General features: G+C 46.5%; 1 protein-coding gene across 2 annotated transcripts in view; it reads right to left on the bottom strand.

The window, feature by feature from the left end:
* Positions 1–4,258: 4,258 nt before the first annotated feature.
* rhogb (ras homolog family member Gb) overlaps positions 4,259–21,216 on the bottom strand; it is a 39,398-nt gene continuing 22,440 nt past the window's right edge. For both annotated transcript variants that reach the window (XM_083662734.1, XM_083662735.1), the window contains exons 2-4: positions 9,617–9,778; positions 9,143–9,313; positions 4,259–6,549 (exon numbers count right to left, since the gene is read on the bottom strand). In XM_083662734.1, coding sequence (XP_083518860.1) covers positions 6,274–6,549; positions 9,143–9,313; positions 9,617–9,745 — 576 coding nt within the window. In that variant the 5' untranslated portion in view covers positions 9,746–9,778 and the 3' untranslated portion in view covers positions 4,259–6,273. The remainder of the gene's footprint in view (positions 6,550–9,142; positions 9,314–9,616; positions 9,779–21,216) is intronic.

Genomic DNA, 21,216 nt, shown 5'->3' with positions numbered 1-21,216 from the left:
ATAGCAACGTTTTGGACCAACGTTGCTATGTTACAATTTCGGCTCCAAAATTGTAAAATGGTAACGTTCTGAGATTTTAAGGTTAGGGTTAGTGTAGGGGGAGGGGTTAGAAACGGAAAATCTCCGTGAACCACGCCCCACCCCTGTAGAAACGTACGTTACCGTTTTACAATTTTGGAGCCGAAATTGTAACATCGCAACGTTGGTCCAAAAACATTGCTATTTTACAATTTTTGGGGAGATCGGGTTGTCAGACCAGTCTGTGGGACCATCAGACCAGTCTGTGGGACCATCAGAGCAGTCTGTGGGACCATCAGACCAGCCTGTGGGACCATCAGACCAGTCTGTGGGACCATCAGACCAGTCTCTGGGACCATCAGACCAGCCTGTGGGACCATCAGACCAGCCTGTGGGACCATCAGACCAGTCTGTGGGACCATCAGACCAGCCTGTGGGACCCATCAGACCAGCCTGTGGGACCATCAGACCAGTCTGTGGGACCATCAGACCAGTCTGTGGGACCATCAGACCAGTCTGTGGGACCATCAGACCAGCCTGTGGGACCATCAGACCAGTCTGTGGGACCATCAGACCAGTCTGTGGGACCATCAGACCAGTCTGTGGGACCATCAGACCAGCCTGTGGGACCATCAGACTAGCCTGTGGGACCATCAGACTAGCCTGTGGGACCATCAGACTAGCCTGTGGGACCATCAGACCAGTCTGTGGGACCATCAGACCAGTCTGTGGGACCATCAGACCAGTCTGTGGGACCATCAGACCAGTCTGTGGGACCATCAGACCAGCCTGTGGGACCATCAGACCAGCCTGTGGGACCATCAGACCAGCCTGTGGGACCATCAGACCAGTCTGTGGGACCATCAGACCAGCCTGTGGGACCATCAGACCAGCCTGTGGGACCATCAGACCAGTCTGTGGGACCATCAGACCAGTCTGTGGGACCATCAGACCAGTCTGTGGGACCATCAGACCAGTCTGTGGGACCATCAGACCAGCCTGTGGGACCATCAGACCAGCTGTGGGATAATCAGACTAGTGAAGCACTGAGTCAGAACTGAACAGCTGGCAGCTTGTCATTCTCAGAGCAAACTTCACACTGCTGCTGCCTTCGCACCATTTTAGCCTGCTAAACCATCACCTGATCACCCGACCTCACATTCAGTTTTCGTTCGATCTGGCCTCCAGCCCGCCTACGGCAAGCTCCAAAATTTATAAATTAATTACAAAGTGCACAGGCCAATCAGGGATCTGCCTCGTAGTTGACAATGTAATTGGCCAATCAGGGACGCTTGCTGGCAAAACAAACAGTAATGGCATCTCCTGAAGCAATGAGCAATAACGTTAACATTAGTTGAGTAAACAGTTATTGCAGAAATAGACTCAATAACAACAATTAAACAAGAACAAGCAGAGTTTCTCGGTACAAAGACGTTTGCTCTGTTTTCTGAGTGACTTTGGGTTGGATTTTGTGACGCCGATCGGCTGAAGGAGTTGTCTGTCAAGCCAAGTAGTCCCGCCCACTGAAATCACTGTGGAAGGATACGTGGAGTGAAACAGGATGTGATGTCACGCGATCACAATGGTTCTAAAAGGCTAGCACCATTTGGCTTCCCCACATGAATTAAATCAAGTATTTACAGGAAGGAAGGGTAGCAACTCAGAAAGAGCTTGTGGTGGAAAACATCTGGAAAATGTGAATGGGAAACAAAGACACTTTCCTCATTATCAGGTGAATGTGAAGGCTGGTTTAAGGAGAGTGCCCTTACAAAGCTGGAAGATGCCTCCTGAAATGACTTCTCTTGAGAGAAAAAAAGGCATGGAAACCCTCACAGGCAGGGAGAGCTGAGAGCACTGTCCTTAGACTAGTCTCTAGAACAGACCAGTTGGCTTCCGCAATTTTCAAATGCTTCCGCCATACCGTCTGTACTTCGTGGGGGAGAATCATGCACCAACCGGAATGGGAAGCAGAAAGGCGGGGTTTTCCGCTCATTAGTCCAATCAGAATCGCAGAAAGGCGGGTCTTCCGCCCATTAGAGTCCAATCAGAATCCAATATGCCGCATTTTTCGTGGACACGTGTCGTGATTGGTCGGATTCCGTCGAACTTCTTTCCTGTCTGAAGGTTTTTTTCCCAACTTCCTTGTGCATGTTCTGGGGGTGTAATGTACAGACTGTGTATAGCTGCATTCGCCGGATGTAGATGAGACGGTCTGTTTTAAGAGACTATCCTTAGACTGGAAGGTCACAGGTTCGATCCCCCTTTCAGCCACATCATGTACTCAACCTCTTCTAAAACCATCCTGGGTCTTGTGTACAGATTTGGCATAAAATAGAAGTTAAAGCTCAGAATCACATTAATAACCGCAGGACCAAACAGGGCCGGCCATGAGCATTGCTCTCAATAAAGTTGAAGTGTTCAAAGTATAAAAGTAAACCCCAAATCTGTGATTATTTTGTTGCCAACAGATTGCATATCAGTCGGACCGTGATTTATGAATGAATTATAAATTGATCCCAGGGGTAACGCTTTAGAATACAGCCCGCAAATAAGTGAATCTAGCCTGTAACTACAGGGTAACAAGATCTGTACTTATAGGGTAATTACGGGGTACCACACCTGTATTTACAGGGTAACTACGGGGTCGCGGGCTGTATTCTGAAGCTGTCAATTCGCCCACACTTACATAGTAACTACATTGTAACTACAGTGGTGTGGCCTGTATTCTGAAGCTGTGTCAATACCCCCGCACTTACATAGTAACTAGAGTGTAACTACAGGTGGGCAGGTTGTATTCTAAAGCAGGGGACCAATTCTGTACTTACAGGCAAAGTACAGGGTACCACCCCTGTACGTATAGTGTAACTACAGGGTACAAGATGTGAATTTAGCCTGTAACTACAGGGTAACAAGACTGTACTTCTAGTGTAACTACAGGGTAACAAGATCTGTACTTCTAGTGTAACTACAGGGTAACAAGACTGTACTTATAGTGTAACTACGGGCTACAAGAAGTGAATTTAGCCTGTAACTACAGGGTAACAAGATCTGTACTTATAGGGTAATTATGGGGTACCACACATGTACTTACAGGGTAACTACGGGGTCGCGGGCTGTATTCTGAAGCTGTGTCAATTCACCCACACTTACATAGTAACTACATTGTAACTACAGCGGTGCGGCCTGTATTCTAAAGCAGGGGACCAACAGGCTAAATTCACTTATTGTACCCTGTAGTTACACTATAAGTACAGGTGTGGTACCCCGTAATTACCTATCTACCAGTTGTCTACCTAACTACCTATCTTACCAGTCTAATATCGATCTCAGGTCCCTGAATCGTATTGAATGGCATTGTATCGTGGCAGACTTTGTGATATCGGCAAAAAAAAGATTGCATCTTGATCAAACCTACAACAGTTTTACACATTCATGATCCTGAACACAACCTTGATTGGCCTGCCTCTCTCTCTCTCTCTCTCTCTCTCTCTCTCTCTCTCAATCTCTCTCAATCACAGGAGAAACTTCCATATTCAGCCAATTCCCAGTGAGCAAAATTTGGTTCCCAAAACGTTCTGGGAACATTTGTTTTTGTTTTGTTCTGGAAATGGTTTTTTTTCAGCCTAACTACATATGCAAATTTTTCTGACTTAAAAGTAAACCAACTTTATTGTTATGATCCCAGAACGTTCTGGGAAGGTTGATTGCCATCAAGATTCCCATTAGATTGCCATTTCCATCCAACCACCCAACCAACCAAAATACATTTTCTTTCCTTTTTTCTCCTGTCTACTCTTCTTCTGTCTCTCTCATCTCCGTAACCCCAGAACCCCAAAAGGACCTGGTTGCCAGAATAAAACTTTGGCATTGTACGTTTGGTTTCTGCAATCCACAGATATGCAGAATATCATTCTGAACTGAAAGATGTTGCATATCAACGTTTCTGAACTGAAAGACATTGCATACGGTTCTAGATACGTGTATCAACATTATAGAGTCTGCTATTGAAATAGGGCGATGGCCAGTAAGGGTGTTGTGGTCGGGGTGGATGGAGGGCGTAAACACTTGCTTTTCACACCGTTCGAGTCCCAGCGTGTTCAAAGTCTGCACTTCAACTGTCAATCATTTAACGTTTCTAACTCAAAATTGTTAAACTTGTTTTATTTGCATGTTTTGTTTCAAATTTACGCAGAGATTGTTTGCAGAAATAAAATCTCAACGTTTTATTCTCACAACTGGGTTTCCCAAAATAACCCCCACAAAAAACCCTTTCCAACCCCGACCCGACCCTGAGGACTGCAGCTGTCTGTCAGCCCAAACTGTCTAAAGCCCAAAAACCGCCATATTAAATTATCTCCTAAACATATAACTAACATTTTTTAACAATCATTTTCGAACCTGAGCCCCAGACCTTTCTCACGCAGAGGAGACAAACAAACCCGTCACGTCCGGTCGGGTTCAGCCAGCAAGGGTTCCGTGCAGACGTGTCTCAAGCCATTTTGTCCAAGTCTCAAGCAAGTCCCAAGTCCCACATTATGTTGATTCCTTAAGGCAAGTCAAGTCTTACCTGCAGTATTTGGCCTTTATGACAAGAAGAGACAAGTTATCAGTACCTATCTAATAGTGATATTATTGGCCAATTTATCTAACCTCTTCAAAAAGTATGACAATGAATTGAATGTGTTTTAAATGATTGATATTAGTGAAATAAATGTAATCAAACAAAAAACTAATAACCTTATAAACGCTTATTTATTTCTTAATTTCTTCTCAATCAAAAAAATCCCTCCCCATCACTTTAATACTTAAACTAATACACTTTATTTTATATTATTTAAACTGAAAACATAAAATGAACACAAACAAGTCTTTCCAGTCATCGTGTTTCAAGTCAAATCACGAGTCTTTAACTTCCCAGTCGAGTCTCAAGTCATTCTCTTTCTGTCAAGTCAAGTTGCAAGTCGTCAAAACAGTGACCCGAGTCCAAGTCCACATCTCTGGTTCCATGCTTCCCCCCGGCCTACAGCCAGCGCTGTAGTCAAGTCACTATGGGCCCTATCGTCGTACGGCACTATCGTTTGCGCAGTCGTTTGTGCACCTCTTATGCTATCTTCCCTGCATCTTCAGCTATCGTCTGTCTCCACCATCCACTTTTGCGCTGGAATCTAAGCGCAGACACAGGTGTAGGCGTGGCCCAGGCGTGTCTGTGCGTCTCTTAGCCTATCATCTGCCTCCCGCAAGTGTCATTTTGCGCTCTGGCGAAGATACCATCGCCATGTTCGGAGAGTAAACACAGGTTTGGGCGTTGGCCGTGCCAAAATCGGCGTTCCAGCGCAATGTGTTAGAAAAAAGGGCCTCGGGTGCTCTCAATTCGAGATGACGGCAGGTGCAGCGGGCCGACACGCCCACAATTCGGCCCTTTGCATTCGGGCGCTAAACGGGCGCTAACGCAAAATTTCCGCCTTTGCAACGATAGAGCCCTATATCTCCAGTCCAAGTCAAGTCTCAAGTCCCCAGTGTTCGAATCCGAGTGACCCAAGAGTCAAGGAGAGTCCAAGTCGAGCCCCCATTACCTGCAAGTCCATGTCCGGAGTTAATGAACACAAGTGTGAATCCACATATAGGTGGAACAAATGTTGCGTTATTAAAGGAACACTCTGCCCATTTTCAACCAGCTTTGTATCATTAGAACATCAGTAGTATATCAGAAAACTGTAAACGGTTTTGAAGTCTGTCATTTAATTTGACAGTTATTGAGTGTTAAAGTGTGGACCAGTGACATCACTGGTCCACACTAACTAAAATTAATAACTAATATTAATAACAACTCTCAATAACTGTCAAACTAGATGAATGATGAATAGTTTGACAGTTATTGAGAGTTGATTTGAGTTAATGAGTTATTAATTTGAGTTAGTGTGGACCAGTGATGTCACTGGTCCACACTTTAACACTCAATAACTGTCAAATTAAATGACAGCCTTCAAAACCGTTTACAGTTTTCTGATATACTACTGATGTTCTAATGATACAAAGCTGGTTGAAAATGGGCGGAGTGTTCCTTTAATATAGCTATCAATAACTTATGCCAAATTATTAGGACCTATTACAAAAAAACACAGTCTTTATTAATGAACAAGTGCAGGTCCTCGTCTCCAACTAACGAGTCCGAATGAAATGCTCGAGTCCAAGTCGAGTCACGATTCCTGCAGATATGTCCGGGACTCGGAGTGGGACTGGAACTCGCGACCCTGCCTACAGCAGTACGCAGGGCTTCTTGGCGGCGGTGGGCTGCGGGTTGAGGAAGGCCCGCACGGCCTCGGCGAAGACATCTTTGCAGCCATCTTGGTTGAGGGCGGAGCACTCCAGGTATCTGTTGGCGTGGATCTGCCTGGCGAGCGCCACGCCCTGCCCGTGGCTGACCGGCACCTGCTGCTGTTCCTTCAGCTTCCTCTGGGTGTCGCCGTCGTTCCGCAGGTCGCTCTTGGTGCCGACCAGGAGCACCGGCACACCGGGACAGTGGTGAGAGACCTGCAAACAGACACCAGAGTTAGTTAGAAATTACAATATAATAAACAATCATAAGCTTTAAAATACCTTAAAGGGCCACTTTTCCTATTTTCAACCAACTTATATCATTACAAAATCAGTAGAAAATAGTCACGCCTTCTTCACGGTTCAACATGGGACCTCACCTAAGGGATTTCATCCGCCATTCATTTTTCCATAGACGTTTCATAAAATAATTATAAAAGGAGTTTTACTTAACCAAGTGATTCAGCTATATTTAAAACATTTCACTCGAGAGAGAAATAAAAAACAGCACAACGTCTGCCCCCCTTGACAGACCTCAGTCTCTTGCCGAGGGGGAGTACCTCAAAGAGTTTGTGGCGGGGTGGGGGGGGGGGGTGGTCATGGTTTTTCCGAGACCGCTTCAGCATCCTGGCGGTGTGCAGGTCCTGAAGGGATGGCAGGCTGCACCCGATCACCTTCTCGGCATAGTGAATGATGCACTGTAGTCTGCAGATGTCCTTGAGAGTAGCAGCAGCGTACCAGAACGAGATGGTGGAGGTGAAGATGGACTCAACAATGGAGGTGTAGAAGTGCACCATCGTGGCCTTTGGCACTTTGAACTTCTCCAGCTGCCGCACAAAGTACATCCTCTGCTGTGCCTTCTTGGTGAGCGCTCTGATGTTCAGCTCCCATTTCAGGTCGTGGCTGATGATGGACCCCAGGAAACGAAAGGACTCCACATTGTTGACATGGGAGTCACCCATGGGTGATGATGGGGGAAGGTGGGGGCTGCGTTTCTCCTGTAGTCTGGAACCATCTCCACAGTCTTTTGAGCTCTGAGCTCCAGGTTGTTTTGACTGCACCGAGTTCACCAGCTCCCACCTGTACGCAGACTCGTCTCTCTCCATCAGAGATTAACCCTATGAGGGTGGTGTCATCTGCAAACTTCAGGAGCTTAAAGCAGCTACGAGCAAGATTTTCGATTGTTATTAAACAGTATAATTACAATATTGATGCATCACATCTTACCTATAATAGTAGCTGAGACCAAAGCCGTGTGAATCGGAGATTGCTCTCTTGATTATTATTAAGTCTGTGTCTGTCTAAACCCGCGTCACCAGGGGGCTCTCTCTCTCTCTCTCTCCGGCGGACCGGATAAACCCGGAAGTGAAACGCAGCTGCCTGCCTTCCCCCGTTCGCGCTGCCTAGCAACATACCATAAACAAGGAGAACGCCATGCATACTCTCGCGAACATCTCTCGTTATATTCTAACAGGTTTTTTTGGAAGTTATTTTGTGGTTGTGGCCGAAGTGGCTGCTGCAAACCGTTTCATTTCACTTCCTGATCTTCCCTGGCCACAGACAGACTAACACTGGCCGATTCACTCGGGGTTCAAGCGAGACTACTCTGCGTCGGTCTCGTCTACTATTAGAGGTAAGATGTGATGCATTGATATTCAATTTAGACTGTTTAATAACAATCGAAAATCTTGCTCGTAGCTGCTTTAACGGACTGATGGGTGGAGGTGCAGCTGTTGGTGTACAGGGAGAAGAAGTATCGAGAGAGGATGCCACCCTGGGCAGCTCCAGTGCTGATGGTCTGGGAGTCAGCGGCGTGCTTTCCCAGCCTTACGTGTTGCTTCCTGTCGGTCAGGAAGTCTGTGGTCCATCTACAGATGGACTGTGGCACACCCAGCTGGGAGAGCTTCTCCTGTAGCAGGGCTGAGATGAGTGTATCGAAGGCCGAGCTAAAGTCCACAAACAGGACCCTGGCATAGGTTGCTGCAGTGTCCAGCATGCACGAGGGCCATGTTTATACCATCGTTACCATCTGTAGGAGAACTGTAGGGGAACCAGGATTGGATCCATCATGGATTTTAGGTAGGACAGAACAAGGCGCTCAAAGGACTTCATGACCACAGAGGTCAAGGCGACAGGTCTGCAATCTTTCAGTGCCGCGGACCTTGTCTTTTTCGGGACAGGACTTGAAGCAGGTTGGAACGTGGCATGTCTCCAGTGAGGTTTTAAAAATGTCAGTGAACACTGGAGCCAGCTGATCAGCACAGTGCTTTATGGCAGAGCGAAACAGAGTCAGGTCCGGCTGGTTTCCGTGACTTCTGTCTTTTAAAGAGCCTGACGTCACTTGAGCCTTTCCAAACAGAGGCGGAGTCATTGTCCGAGACCTGCTGATGGAGTCGCTGTGAATAGAGAGCCGCAGGGATGATGCATTTTTGTAGTCAGAACGCGGAAGTCCCGGACTTCCTGGTTCTTCACTGTTTCCGTCTATGGGATTTTTGAATGGGTTTTTGCCGCGATGCTTCAAATAAGGTCTCTGGGCAAGGCAAGCTTAATCAAACGCGAACCAGAGTTCAGTCGGATAATTTTCACACATGAGGACCACTTTCATGAGTTTTGGGGGGAGGCCAAAGACCATTTCACTTGGACCAAAACCTTTCAGAGTAAAATGTTCTATGGTCTCTCCTGATTCTGAATATAGCTGAATCGCTTGGTTTGATCAAGTATAACTCTTTTTATAATATCCAAAATGTCTAGGGAAAAGTGAATGGCGAATGAAGGTCTTAGGTCGTATCTATCCAGTCTCTGCTCTGACCTCAGGATGCCACTTGTGCTTGATGTTCTCGTAGGAGGCGGGGCTGGAGATGGAGAAGCAGATGATGAAGACGTTGGTCTGAGGGTAGGAGAGCGTCCTCAGCCTGTCATACTCCTCCTGTCCTGCTGTGTCCCACAGGTTCAAACTGATGTTCCGACCATCCACCGTCACCTAATACACACACAATACAGGAACAACACAGTATAACAGTTTTTTTTTAACAGTCAAAGATCCTTTTTACACCAGTGATTTTCAATCTTGCCGGACATCAGTGACATCATGGGCAGACTGGTAATGGGAGGTGGGCAGACTGGTACTGAGGGTCGGTAGGCTGGTACTGAGGGTGGGCATACTGGTACTGAGGGTGAGCGGACTGGTAATGAAGGTAGGCAGACTGGTACTGAGGGTCGGCAGACTGGTACTGAGGGTGGGTAGACTCAGACTGGTACTGAGGGGTAAGTTAAATGAAGTTACCTGGCTGCTGTAGTTGTCGAACACAGTAGGGATGTACTCCTTGGGGAAGGCTCCGGTGGTGTAGGAGATGAGGAGGCAGGTCTTGCCCACCGCTCCGTCTCCCACCACCACACACTTAACACTCTGCATGATGACCGCTGGACTGTGGCCCCCCGACGCTACCTGAAACACACACACACACACACACACACACACGCACACTGGGATTAGCATAAAATGGGCATGTCTGTAAAGACATGTTGGTACCACTACCTATAGAACCCATTCTTATTCTGATATCTTGAGGTGAGAGGTCAAGAGAACCCTTAGAAAATGGCCATGCCAGTTTTTCCCTCGCCAAATTATAATATTTATAAGTCCGCCCCTGCACACACACGCACGCACACTCCAGTGGGCAAGCTCTCAGGTATTTCCCATGAAGACGACAAAGTAATCCTGAAAGCTGTAGTTCCTCGAATGGCCACTTGAGGCAGGACTCAGAAGTCCAGTAGTTCCTGTTCAACCCCATGTTAAAAAGGCCCCACTTTGTAACAGTGATTAAGCATCTTTACAGCCTGGACCGAAACACGGTTTTGGTCTATAGAGCTAATTTCACCTTTTCATAACAACTGTAGGGGCGTCATATCTTATACAACTCGCCCGCTTGGAGTAAAATAGACGATATAAAAGGGGGTGATTGACAGGTCGCCTGTCCAGTGATCGCGCAGCTTGCCGATCGCCGACCAATAGCAGGCAGAGCTGCGGCTCTGGGAAACTCCCATCTCACGTGAGGTGCGGAAGGACTCAACCTATTCCCTCCCACTCTGCTGGCGAAAAATCAAGATGGTGACGGCCAACGTTTGAACTCCGCCAGGGAGAAGAAATGTAATGGGATAGCTACATCCATATTATTTATGTCTATGGTGTGTACACACACTAACACGTGTGAAGACATCTCCATCATCAACCAATAACCACAGATCTGCTGAAACATCAGATGAAGCTATGGGGAAACTGGGTTCTCCAGCTTCTACTGTAGCATTCAACACCAAAAAGCACTGATATCATGTCTGGGTGAGAGCATAATAGTATTTGGTCAGTATGGTTATTAGACATACAGTTGAAGTCAGAAGTTTACATAGGTTGATGTCATTAAAAGCATTTTTTTTTTTTTTTTTTACCACTCTACAGCGTTCATGTTATCAAACGATAGTTTGGTAAGACAGTTAGGACATCTACTTTGTGCATGACACAAGTAATTTTTCCAACAATTCTTTAGATTATTTCACTTATAATTAACTATATCACAATTGCAGTGGGTCAGAGCTCTCTAAGTTGACTGTGCCTTTAAACCGTTTGGAAAATTCCAGGAAACTATGCCGTGGATTTAGAAGCTTCTGATAGGCTAATTGTCATCATTTGAGTCCAGTTCTAAACCAACCACCAAGCGCTAAACCAATCAGTTTAGAGGGAATATTGGTATCGAAGTTCTGGTGTTATGGCTTCAAACTTCTGGTGATTTCTTTAAATGTTTTTGCTTTGCTCGTCATTAAGAATTAAATCAAACTTTAGGTTAAGATAAAACTCTAACAGCTTACCATACTTAGCCAAACCCAATTAACACCCATGTAAGTAACTGACTAACAATGCACAATAGTACAGACTGACACCCATAGCGGACAACTACCAAACAGACTTTAACCATGTTTGGGCGGCCACCAAGCCGCAACCTCCGACTGCAGTTCCTTGAATGGCCACTTGAGCCACTTTGCCTAAACATAACCGTTGCGGTCTCGTTGGGCCGTGCTTTAAAAAGCAGGGGTCGTTACAATTAAGCAATATAGCATGAGAGCCAGTGGGATAACTGCTGAGCAGCGGGATATATGCCACAACACACGCAGCTCGAGTCAGAATCAACGTTAAAGGGAGGGGAAAGGCATACAGAGAGAGATATTGAGAGAGAGAGAGACACACACACACACAGAGAGAGAGAGAGAGACACACACAAACAAACGCAGAGAGAGACGCATATATACAGAGAGACAGACGGAGACAGAGAGAGACAGAGGGACACACACAGAGAGAGAGAGAGAGAGACACACAAACAAACGCAGAGAGAGACGCATATATACAGAGAGACAGACGGAGACAGAGAGAGACAGAGGGACACACACAGAGAGAGAGAGAGACGCATATATACAGAGAGACAGACGGAGACAGAGAGAGACAGAGAGACACACACAGAGAGAGTTTGTCATCAGTATTTGTGTTTATGGAAATGGGCGCTCGATCGCTGCATGAGGAAACAGTATCCAAACATAACAGAGATCTTATCGTGCTGGCCAACGACACACACACACACACACACACACACACACACACACACACACACACACACACACACACACACACACACACACCAGATATCCTTCCATACAGTCAATCTGTATAAAAATAGAATCTCAGCATTATTTACATTAAGTGAGATAATGTGTGTGTGTGTGTGTGTGTGTGTGTGTGTGTGTGTGTGTGTGTGTGTGTGTGTGTGTGTGTGTGTGTGTGTGTGTGTGTGTGTGTGTGTGTCTCTCTCTCTCTCTCTCTCTCTCTCTCCCTCTCTCTCTCCCTCTCACTTCAGTCCACTCAGCTTGGTAGTCTTTATTGGAGTCGGACAACAAAGACAAGACAGATCTTCTTTAAAGGGACAGTGTGTTATGTTATGTTGTAATGTATATTGTACATGTTATATATTATATATTATAAAACGGCTCTCTCAAATCAAGCAATCTGATTGGTTCACAGCCATTGTATAAATCCCGTAACCCACTCTCATAACCCATGGCCATGGGTTATTGAGTTGCCATGGCAACTCTCTTACTAAAAGGCTTTGGTTACCTCAAATGACAATGTAGAAAAAACAAATGGCGGAGACAGCTGTCAGATCCTTGTGAATCGATCTTCGCTTATAACTTTACTAATACTTCGCAGAAAATTATGTTTTGTACAAGAATAGACGCGGGCTAATGTCTTCTTTGCAAAAAAAAGGCTGTTAACCCCGCATTTAACCCCGCATTTAACCCCGTAACGTTAGTTGGTGTCGGGCTTTGCAGAAAAGCTCTCAGCTTCTCAGCAAGCGCCAGGATTGGCCAATGTCAACTTCAGTCTCCAGAACGATCCAATCAAATCACCCGCACGTTCTTGCGGTCCCGCCTTACAGTAGTGTTTCAACTGACTCTATCAGAATACCATGCCAGTCGGACTTATAGTATTATTATTATTATTATATTATCATACTTGGAAACCGTTTTATAAAAGCAATATAGCTATATATATTGCTTAATTATATATTTTCCCGAAGATGGGCAGAGGGGGTGAAGCCGCGAGCAGGGCAGCAGAGGGGGTATATATATTTAGAACACGGCTCTCTCGAATACTCGATTCTGATTGGTCAATCAACAATATTCACCGGTCATTATTTCTCGACAACCGACCGCTGCTCTGCCACACCTGGATTAATCAGTTGGTAAGAGCATTTTGTCAGCAAGCCACTACTAATTAGGCCAACCAGTTGCGGCTGTGGTGTCTTGTGTGCCAATTACGAATGAAACCACTTTGTGTTGAAAACGCTATTAAAAAATCTATTTGAATAATTATTTTTGTCAGATTATTGAATGATTTAGTTGTAGGCCGTGTTCTAAGCGGGATAATGTATACTGAGCCGGTGATTACTGGAAATAATGACCTTCAGGTGAATATTAAGCCCTCCGCTGCGCGTCGGGCTCAATCATTCACCTGTCGGTCATTATTTCCACAGTAATCACCGGCTCAGTATACATTATCCCTTACATATACCCCCTCTGCTATATATATATATATATATATATATATATATATATATATATATATATATATATATATATATATATATATATATATATATATATATATATATATATATATATATATATATATATTTAAGGAATAAATATTGTTCCACAGACTGAACATGCTGTTTAGATGGCTGGGTTAAGCAAAGTGCATTGGTAAATGTATTATTAACAGCTTAGTTGTATGAGCGGGGGAAAAATATCGGATCGGATTGATATCGGTATCGGCAGATACTCAAGATTGTGGTATCGGATATCGGATCGGATATGGAAAAAGTGGTATCGTGCCATCCCTACTTTGTACAACAACCTTTTTGTAGAGTTCCAGAGCGTAGCTGAGCACACAAACTTCACAAACTTCACATAGGGCTCTACACAGTAGTAAGTGTCTTTCTTTTATGAGACGATAGGTTCTTACTTTTGGTTTATACCATAAATCAACAGACCATTTATCTTTATACATGAAAAAAAAACATTTACTCATAGACTCTTGGATATCACAAAGTAACCTTTTATGAAAAATAAATGATAAATCGTTCAAATAAAATAACGATTTCAATTCATTCACCCAGGGATGTCTATGGGCGATGTCCCAATTAAATATCTTTTTAGTGAGTCTCTGGTCAGACATCTTCACAAGTCTATTCCAAAGTCAGAAGCGTTTGATGTTTATGTCAGATTTTTGGAGATTCCCATCCCATATCACCACTAATGGCCAGAACTGAAATGAATTCATGAACTCCTAGAAAATAACGCAGAGCTTAATAATAATTCATCTTATTAAGTTTAATAATTTAAACTTAATTGGCCATGTCTTGAGCATGAGCCACCAGTTTTGACCGTGAATTGGCCAGTCCCGATGCTACTGTGCTGTTTTCATAGTGCGGCGTGCAAAACAAAAATCTGAATTCATTGAACTGAACTCATTTACGCAGTGTAAATTTAAAAGTACTCAAGTAGAATATATATTATTAAAATGACTCAAGTAAGAGTAAAAGTAGTATACAAATCCTCCAAACAACTACTCAAGTACTTGTACTTTCCAAGTCCAACTTTCCACAGAGTACTTTCCACCTCTGCTTCTGGGCTTCACTCTGCAGTGTGCAATCCTACAATAGAGACAGTCCGCATGTCTGGGAATGCCCACAAAATGTTAAACGGCTGGCGCGCGAGTGGGGTAAAACCGCCCATATATCTCATGGGCTGACTCACCAAAAGACGGTGCTGCGGCTCTAAACTACAGGTTTGGGGGTTCTAGAGCAGAACACAAGACGTCTGCTCAGATGTGCGTTTACTGCAGTGGTTAAATCCCCGATCGTGTCTGCCTGGGCTGGGCTATCAGCTAAATTCTAACTTGGCTGAATGGATAGAACTGGGGTTTTTACCCCACCCTGACCACGCCCCCAGCCAGGCTGAGCCAGCTAAACCAGCGTCTATGACGAGACGTGGCCTCAACCTATAGTTTTACAGCTCCCTAACAGCCTCAGGACAGCCCACAGACTATCTGGCCCAACCAAATTATAACAAGACAAAAAGACAAATACTTCACTTATTGGAAAGACACCACAAAAACTCAAAGTAAAATGTTTTCAAATGTACATGTATTTTTTGATTGTACATTTATTATACTTTCCTTATTGTTGTATTATTGTTCATATTTAATATGTACGTTTGCTTTGGCAATATAAGCACTATTTTCATGCCAATAAAGCTCATTGAAATTGAACTTGAGAAGAGAGAGATGGAGAGAGAAGAAGACGACAAGACGGAATAAAAGCAAACAGTTTGGTCCAAAATAACCAAAGAACTTAAATTGCTAAGAACTGATGGCTAATAGCATTGCATTGCAACCTCAGCGCACAGCAAATCCGCCATTTTGGCCTGAAGGAGATGACCGTAATGACGACAGTAAAACCGCCTACAAAGAGCCAGACAAAAGCTCCTCTACTGAAACGGCGTTCTTCTCTGTCATATGGTGTCTCATATTAACGAAAGAAAGACAAAGAGAGAAAGACAGAAAGAAAGGAGAGGAACACACACACACACACACACACACACACACACACACACACACACACACACACACACACACACACACACACACACACCTACACACACACACACACACACACACACACACACACACACTTTGTAACTATGTAAGAGCTAAATGTTCATCTCTCTCTCCAGATGTCTGGATAGGGAAAGTGGCTCGGCCCAGACTCCTGGGACAGCAACCCCACCCTCTCCCTCTCTGTCTCGCCCCCTCTCTCTCTCCCCCTCTCCCTCTGTCCCCTCTCTCTGCCTCTCTCTCTCCCCCTCTCCCTCTCTCCCCTCTCTCTCTCCCTCTCTCCCCTCTCTCTGTCGCCCCTCTCTCTCTCTCCCTCTCTCTGCCTCTCCCTCTCCCCTCTCTCTCTCTCCCCCGCCCCCCTCTCTCTCCCTCTCTGCCCTCTCTCTGGCGCCCCTCTCTCTCTGCCTCTCTCTCTCCCCCTCTCCCCTCTCTCTCTCCCCCTCCCTCTCTCCCCTCTCTCTCTCTGCCTCTCTCTCCCGCCCCTCCCTCGCCTTTCCCGCCCCTCTCTCTCTCTCCCTCTCTCCCCTCTCTCTCTCTGCCTCTCTCTCCCGCCCCTCTCTCTCTCCCCTCTCTCTCCCGCCCCTCTCTCTCTCTCCCCTCTCTCTCTCCCCTCTCTCTCCCTCTCTCTGCCTCTCCCTCTCCCCTCTCTCTCTCTCCCCCGCCCCCCCTCTCTCTCCCTCTCTGCCCTCTCTCTCCCCCTCCCTCTCTCCCCTCTCTCTCTCTGCCTCTCTCTCCCGCCCCTCTCTCTCTCCCTCTCTCCCCTCTCTCTCTCTGCCTCTCTCTGCTGCCCCTCTCTCTCTCTCCCTCTCTCCCCTCTCTCTCCCGCCCCTCTCTCTCTCTCCCTCGCCTTTCCCACCCCTCTCTCTCTCTCCCTCTCTCCCCTCTCTCTCTCTGCCTCTCTCTCCCGCCCCTCTCTCTCTCTCTCTGCCTCTCTCTCCCCTCTCTCTCTCTGCCTCTCTCTCCCGCCCCTCTCTCTATCTCCCTCTCTCCCCTCTCTCTCTCTGCCTCTCTCTCCTGCCCCTCTCTCTCCCTCTCTCTCCTCTCTCTCTCTCTCTCTCTCTCTCTCTCTCTCTCTCTGGGTGTGGGTCTGATCTCACTCTGGTTGGAAGCTGCAGTTCAGACAGTTCTTGTGTCTCTGATGATTTCAGCTCTGGAGGAAAACGGTCATGACCAAACGTCCCAGTTTGTCCGGCACTGTCCCAGTTTCAAGACGGGTGTCTCCCAACAACTATCTGTGTAACACTAAGACGGGTGTCTCCCAACAACTATCTGTTTCAAGACGGGTGTCTCCCAACATCTATCTGTGTAACACTAAAATGTCCCCGACTGCTTTTCAACATTCACTACCAAATTGTCTCACATCATACTTTTCAACTCTTACATAGATGTGTTTTTATCATGTCCACAACGAGTCGGGAAGCACGGTAGTATGTACCATAGACATAAATAATATGGACGTAACCATCCCATTACATTTCTTCTCCCTGGCAGAGTTCAAACGTCGACTGTCACCATCTTGATTTTTCGTCAGCAGAGTTGGAGGGAATGGGTTGAGTCGCACCTCACGTGAGATGGGCGTTTCCACAGAGCCGCAGCTCCGCCTGCTATTGGTCTGTGATCGGCAAGCTGCGCGATCACTGGACAGGCGATCTGTCAATCACCCCCTTTTCTATCATCTGTGTTACTCCAAACGGGTGAGTTATATATAGTCATACAGTTGTTATGAAAAGGTGAAATGAGCTATATAGACCAAAACCGTGTTTCGCCCCAACTGGAAAGATGTTTAATCCTGTTACCACGTCGGGCATTTTAACATGGGGAGATCTACTGCCCCCGAGCCCAAGTGGCCATTCAAGGAATTCCAGGTTAAACAAAGACTTCAGCATCTTCCTGGGAAAGGGGGTGGGTAGGCTTGACCACTGGTATCACTACCAGGGCATGGTAGTACCACCTTGGGATGGGGGGTCTTTAGGGTTAGGCATTGGGTGGGTGTGGTTAGGGTCTCCAGGGAAGAATATCGTCTTCAAGGCCATAACCCAAACCCAGGGTGTGGTACTAGTGGTAGTACCGTATTTCCCAACTCGGCCTGAACGACGGGCCCGAGGTTGTGCTTGAACTTTGCCTGAACCCACAGCTGCAGAGTGCTTTTGAACGGTCGGCCGGTGCATAAAACGCTCTAGGCTCCGAGGGGCGTTACAGGGGTCACAGAGGCACTTGCCAAAGCAGAGGATTGCAAGGCAAGGCAGTCGGCTAGCTGGTGAGACCACGCAGAATGGTGTGTACGTATATGGACATGACAACGTCTATCTATCTATATATCTATATACAGTATATTATATCTATAAAAGTGAGCTAGGGCTCTGTTTGTTTGTCTGTCCCACTGATGTCATAAATTCACTCATAAAAACACAATAGAAAGACAAAGGCTACGTTCACACGGCCATCCTTAGTGCTTGAATCTGACTTGTTGCTCACATCAGATTTTTTGTGTGGCTGTTCACACAGACTTTTTAAAAGTGGCCCATATCAGACTCCAGTGTGAACAGGTCGCGGACCTGAAGTGACCCGCATGCGCAGAAGAACAACAATAACGTCACACGCAGCACACTGCTGTTCTACGTAAACCCGGAAGAAGACAGCAGTAAACATGGAGGTAGCTGACGATGTTGTTTCATCTGTTGTTTACGGTTTAATTGACAAGTTATTGTGCAGTGGAAGCCAGCGAATACGGGAGCAGCTGATAGTGAGGAGGAGGAGAAAGAGAGCCAACATTTTAATGATGGCTTTCTGTGGAGCAATAGCTGCTACTTCTTGTTAATACTTATGAGGTCTAAAACCTCACTGTCCCTCCACTGAGCTCCCTCGCAGCTGTCCTCCATGTTTGTAATCACAATCTGCCCGCTTGGTCCTCCCTCCTCCCGCCAGCGCAGAATAATGATGAATGTTGCTCTGGAATGACGTAAAAGTCACATTGAAGCATTAAGTCAGATGTGGGCCAGATGTCTGTTCACACCGGAGTCACAGTCCAAAACATCAGATTCGAATCTGATGTTTTTCCACATTTGAAAGTAGCCCAGGTCGTCTTTAAAAAAGTCACTTTCAATGTGACTTGTACTGTTCACACAGTCATGAAAAAGACTGACCTGAGTCACTTAGGGGGGAAAAGATTAGATTCAAGCACTAAGGATGGCTGTGTGAACGTAGCCTAAGTTACACTATCAACTCAATACACGTAGGGAGCGATGTAAGGGAATGCTAACGTTGCTAGTTTAAGCCGAGACTAGGCATGACTTAATAATTTCCCGCCACTCCTAAAGTTTCCCAGAAACCACCAGGCTCATTGTCCCACAAAACCAGCAAGTGGAGAAAAGCAACACTCTCCCTTCAGGAGGAAGCTCCATAAAACAGAACCCAGCTTTTCCTATCCCATATACTAACTACTAACTTGGCCAATTGCATGAAACATGAACAAAAAACAAAAACTATAATCTCTAAGAATGCAAAGAAATGTAACTGGCTCGTTAAAACGCGCATTCCAGGGATATCGTATTTACAGCAGCGATAATGGCGCGCGCATCCGAGAGCTTGGTTGTCAGGGGTCGCACTTCGGAGATTCCAGGCCGACGTGCTGCACTCTCCGCTGGGCAACACGAAGGCAGCTGGCTGCCTGCGGCTCGCTGAGCTCCACTCCTCCCGTCAAAAGGCTCTTCCCGAGGGGAGCGCCACAACACACTGAATCCCACTCGATTTGGAGGCGGAACACGCCAGGATTGGCCAAAGCCCAATCCAGTCCCCAGAATTGTCAAATAAAATCATCGACATGATACTATGGCCTCTCAACCTGTCATCTTAGACAAACTATGTTTTCAGTCTGAAACAGACTCATTATCCAGTCACTTTTTCTACCTCTGTAACATTTGGTGTTCCATGTCAAACACACATTAGCGCACTGCATAATCACACATCATTATTTGTGCCAAAGAACTGACATTGATAAGAACCGAGCTTAGTCTCTTGCCTTCATTATACTCTTTTTCACAAAATTGAATAATTTCACGTTATTAATATAGCTATCAATATGTTGTGCCAAATTAGTAGGGCCTATTACAAAAAAGAAAAGAAAAAAAAGTATATCAAAACAAGCTCCAGCTTCCGAGTCTGAATGCATGGATGCTCAAGTCCTGAAACATTGATTACTTTGAACTGCGGCCAGACGTGGTTCAGGTTTGAGATGACGATGTGTAACAGCAAACACACACACACACACGTTCAGAGGTTGTTGTGACATGTGATGTTGTAACTCGGCAGCAGTTAGGCAGAGGAAAGGGAAGATTTAAATACAGTGATGTGTGGTGGTTTCATGTTGAAATGAAGAGGAGAGAGACGGTTGGTCATCTTTGTCATAATCTGTCAAAAAAAACTCTATTATACAGACACAGGCGAAGTTTGAACTTTAAGGTTGGGAGTGCAGAAAGAAATCAAAAATAATCATTAGGATACCAGCAGGTGCATGTTCATATCCAGACTAATATGCCCAATGAGTGATGGAGCGAGAATTTACCTTAGAAATCTAAGTCCAATCAAACAAACCACAAAACCAGAAACAGATAGCCTACAACTTAAATGACTTCAAACATTCCTTAGGAATTCAGAAAACACAATTTAAACACACAGACTGACAGGTGTCAGAGAGAGGGAGATGGAGACCTAGTGAAGGTACTGTATGAAGTGCGCGCACACACCTCTCCACGGCATGGAGAGGTCATTACGCATAGGTTTTATCTTCTGTTTACATAATGAAAAAACATCGCATGGATGCAACTGGGACGTATCCTCAGTGATGTACCCTGGGGTCATAGGATGTTTCGGGTCTCGCAACATCATACACCCTCGCCCAGGTGACCCAGCCGGGGCTGGCCAAGCCCCAACTTACGTCCCAGTAGCTACCCACGGTCAGCCCTATAGGGAGGGTCGAAGGTGGTCACATGGTCAGGGCCACTCAATCCGCTGCTCTGGAACTACTCTGCCGGGACCGGGGGGAGGGGGGAGGGCTCTGGTACGTAGAGGGACCGGGCTCTGTGGGTTTTTCCCCCGGCCGGGCTCCTCCCTCGTCTCACTCCAGAGGGCTCTGGTACGTAGAGGGACCGGGCTCTGTGGGTTTTTCCCCCGGCCGGGCTCCTCCCTCGTCTCACTCCAGAGGGCTCTGGTACGTAGAGGGACCGGGCTCTGTGGGTTTTTCCCCCGGCCCGGCTCCTCCCTCGTCTCACTCCAGAGGGCTCTGGTACGTAGAGGGACCGGGCTCTGTGGGTTTTTCCCCCGGCCGGGCTCCTCCCTCGTCTCACTCCAGAGGGCTCTGGTACGTAGAGGGACCGGGCTCTGTGGGTTTTTCCCCCGGCCTGGCTCCTCCCTCGTCTCACTCCAGAGGGCTCTGGTACGTAGAGGGACCGGGCTCTGTGGGTTTTTCCCCCGGCCGGGCTCCTCCCTCGTCTCACTCCAGAGGGCTCTGGTACGTAGAGGGACCGGGCTCTGTGGGTTTTTCCCCCGGCCGGGCTCCTCCCTCGTCTCACTCCAGAGGGCTCTGGTACGTAGAGGGACCGGGCTCTGTGGGTTTTTCCCCCGGCCGGGCTCCTCCCTCGTCTCACTCCAGAGGGCTCTGGTACGTAGAG

This window comes from Poromitra crassiceps (assembly GCF_964638095.1).
Source record: "Poromitra crassiceps genome assembly, chromosome: 29".
Classification (NCBI taxonomy): Eukaryota; Metazoa; Chordata; class Actinopteri; order Beryciformes; family Melamphaidae; genus Poromitra; species Poromitra crassiceps.
This window is presented reverse-complemented; position numbering and strand designations above follow the sequence as displayed.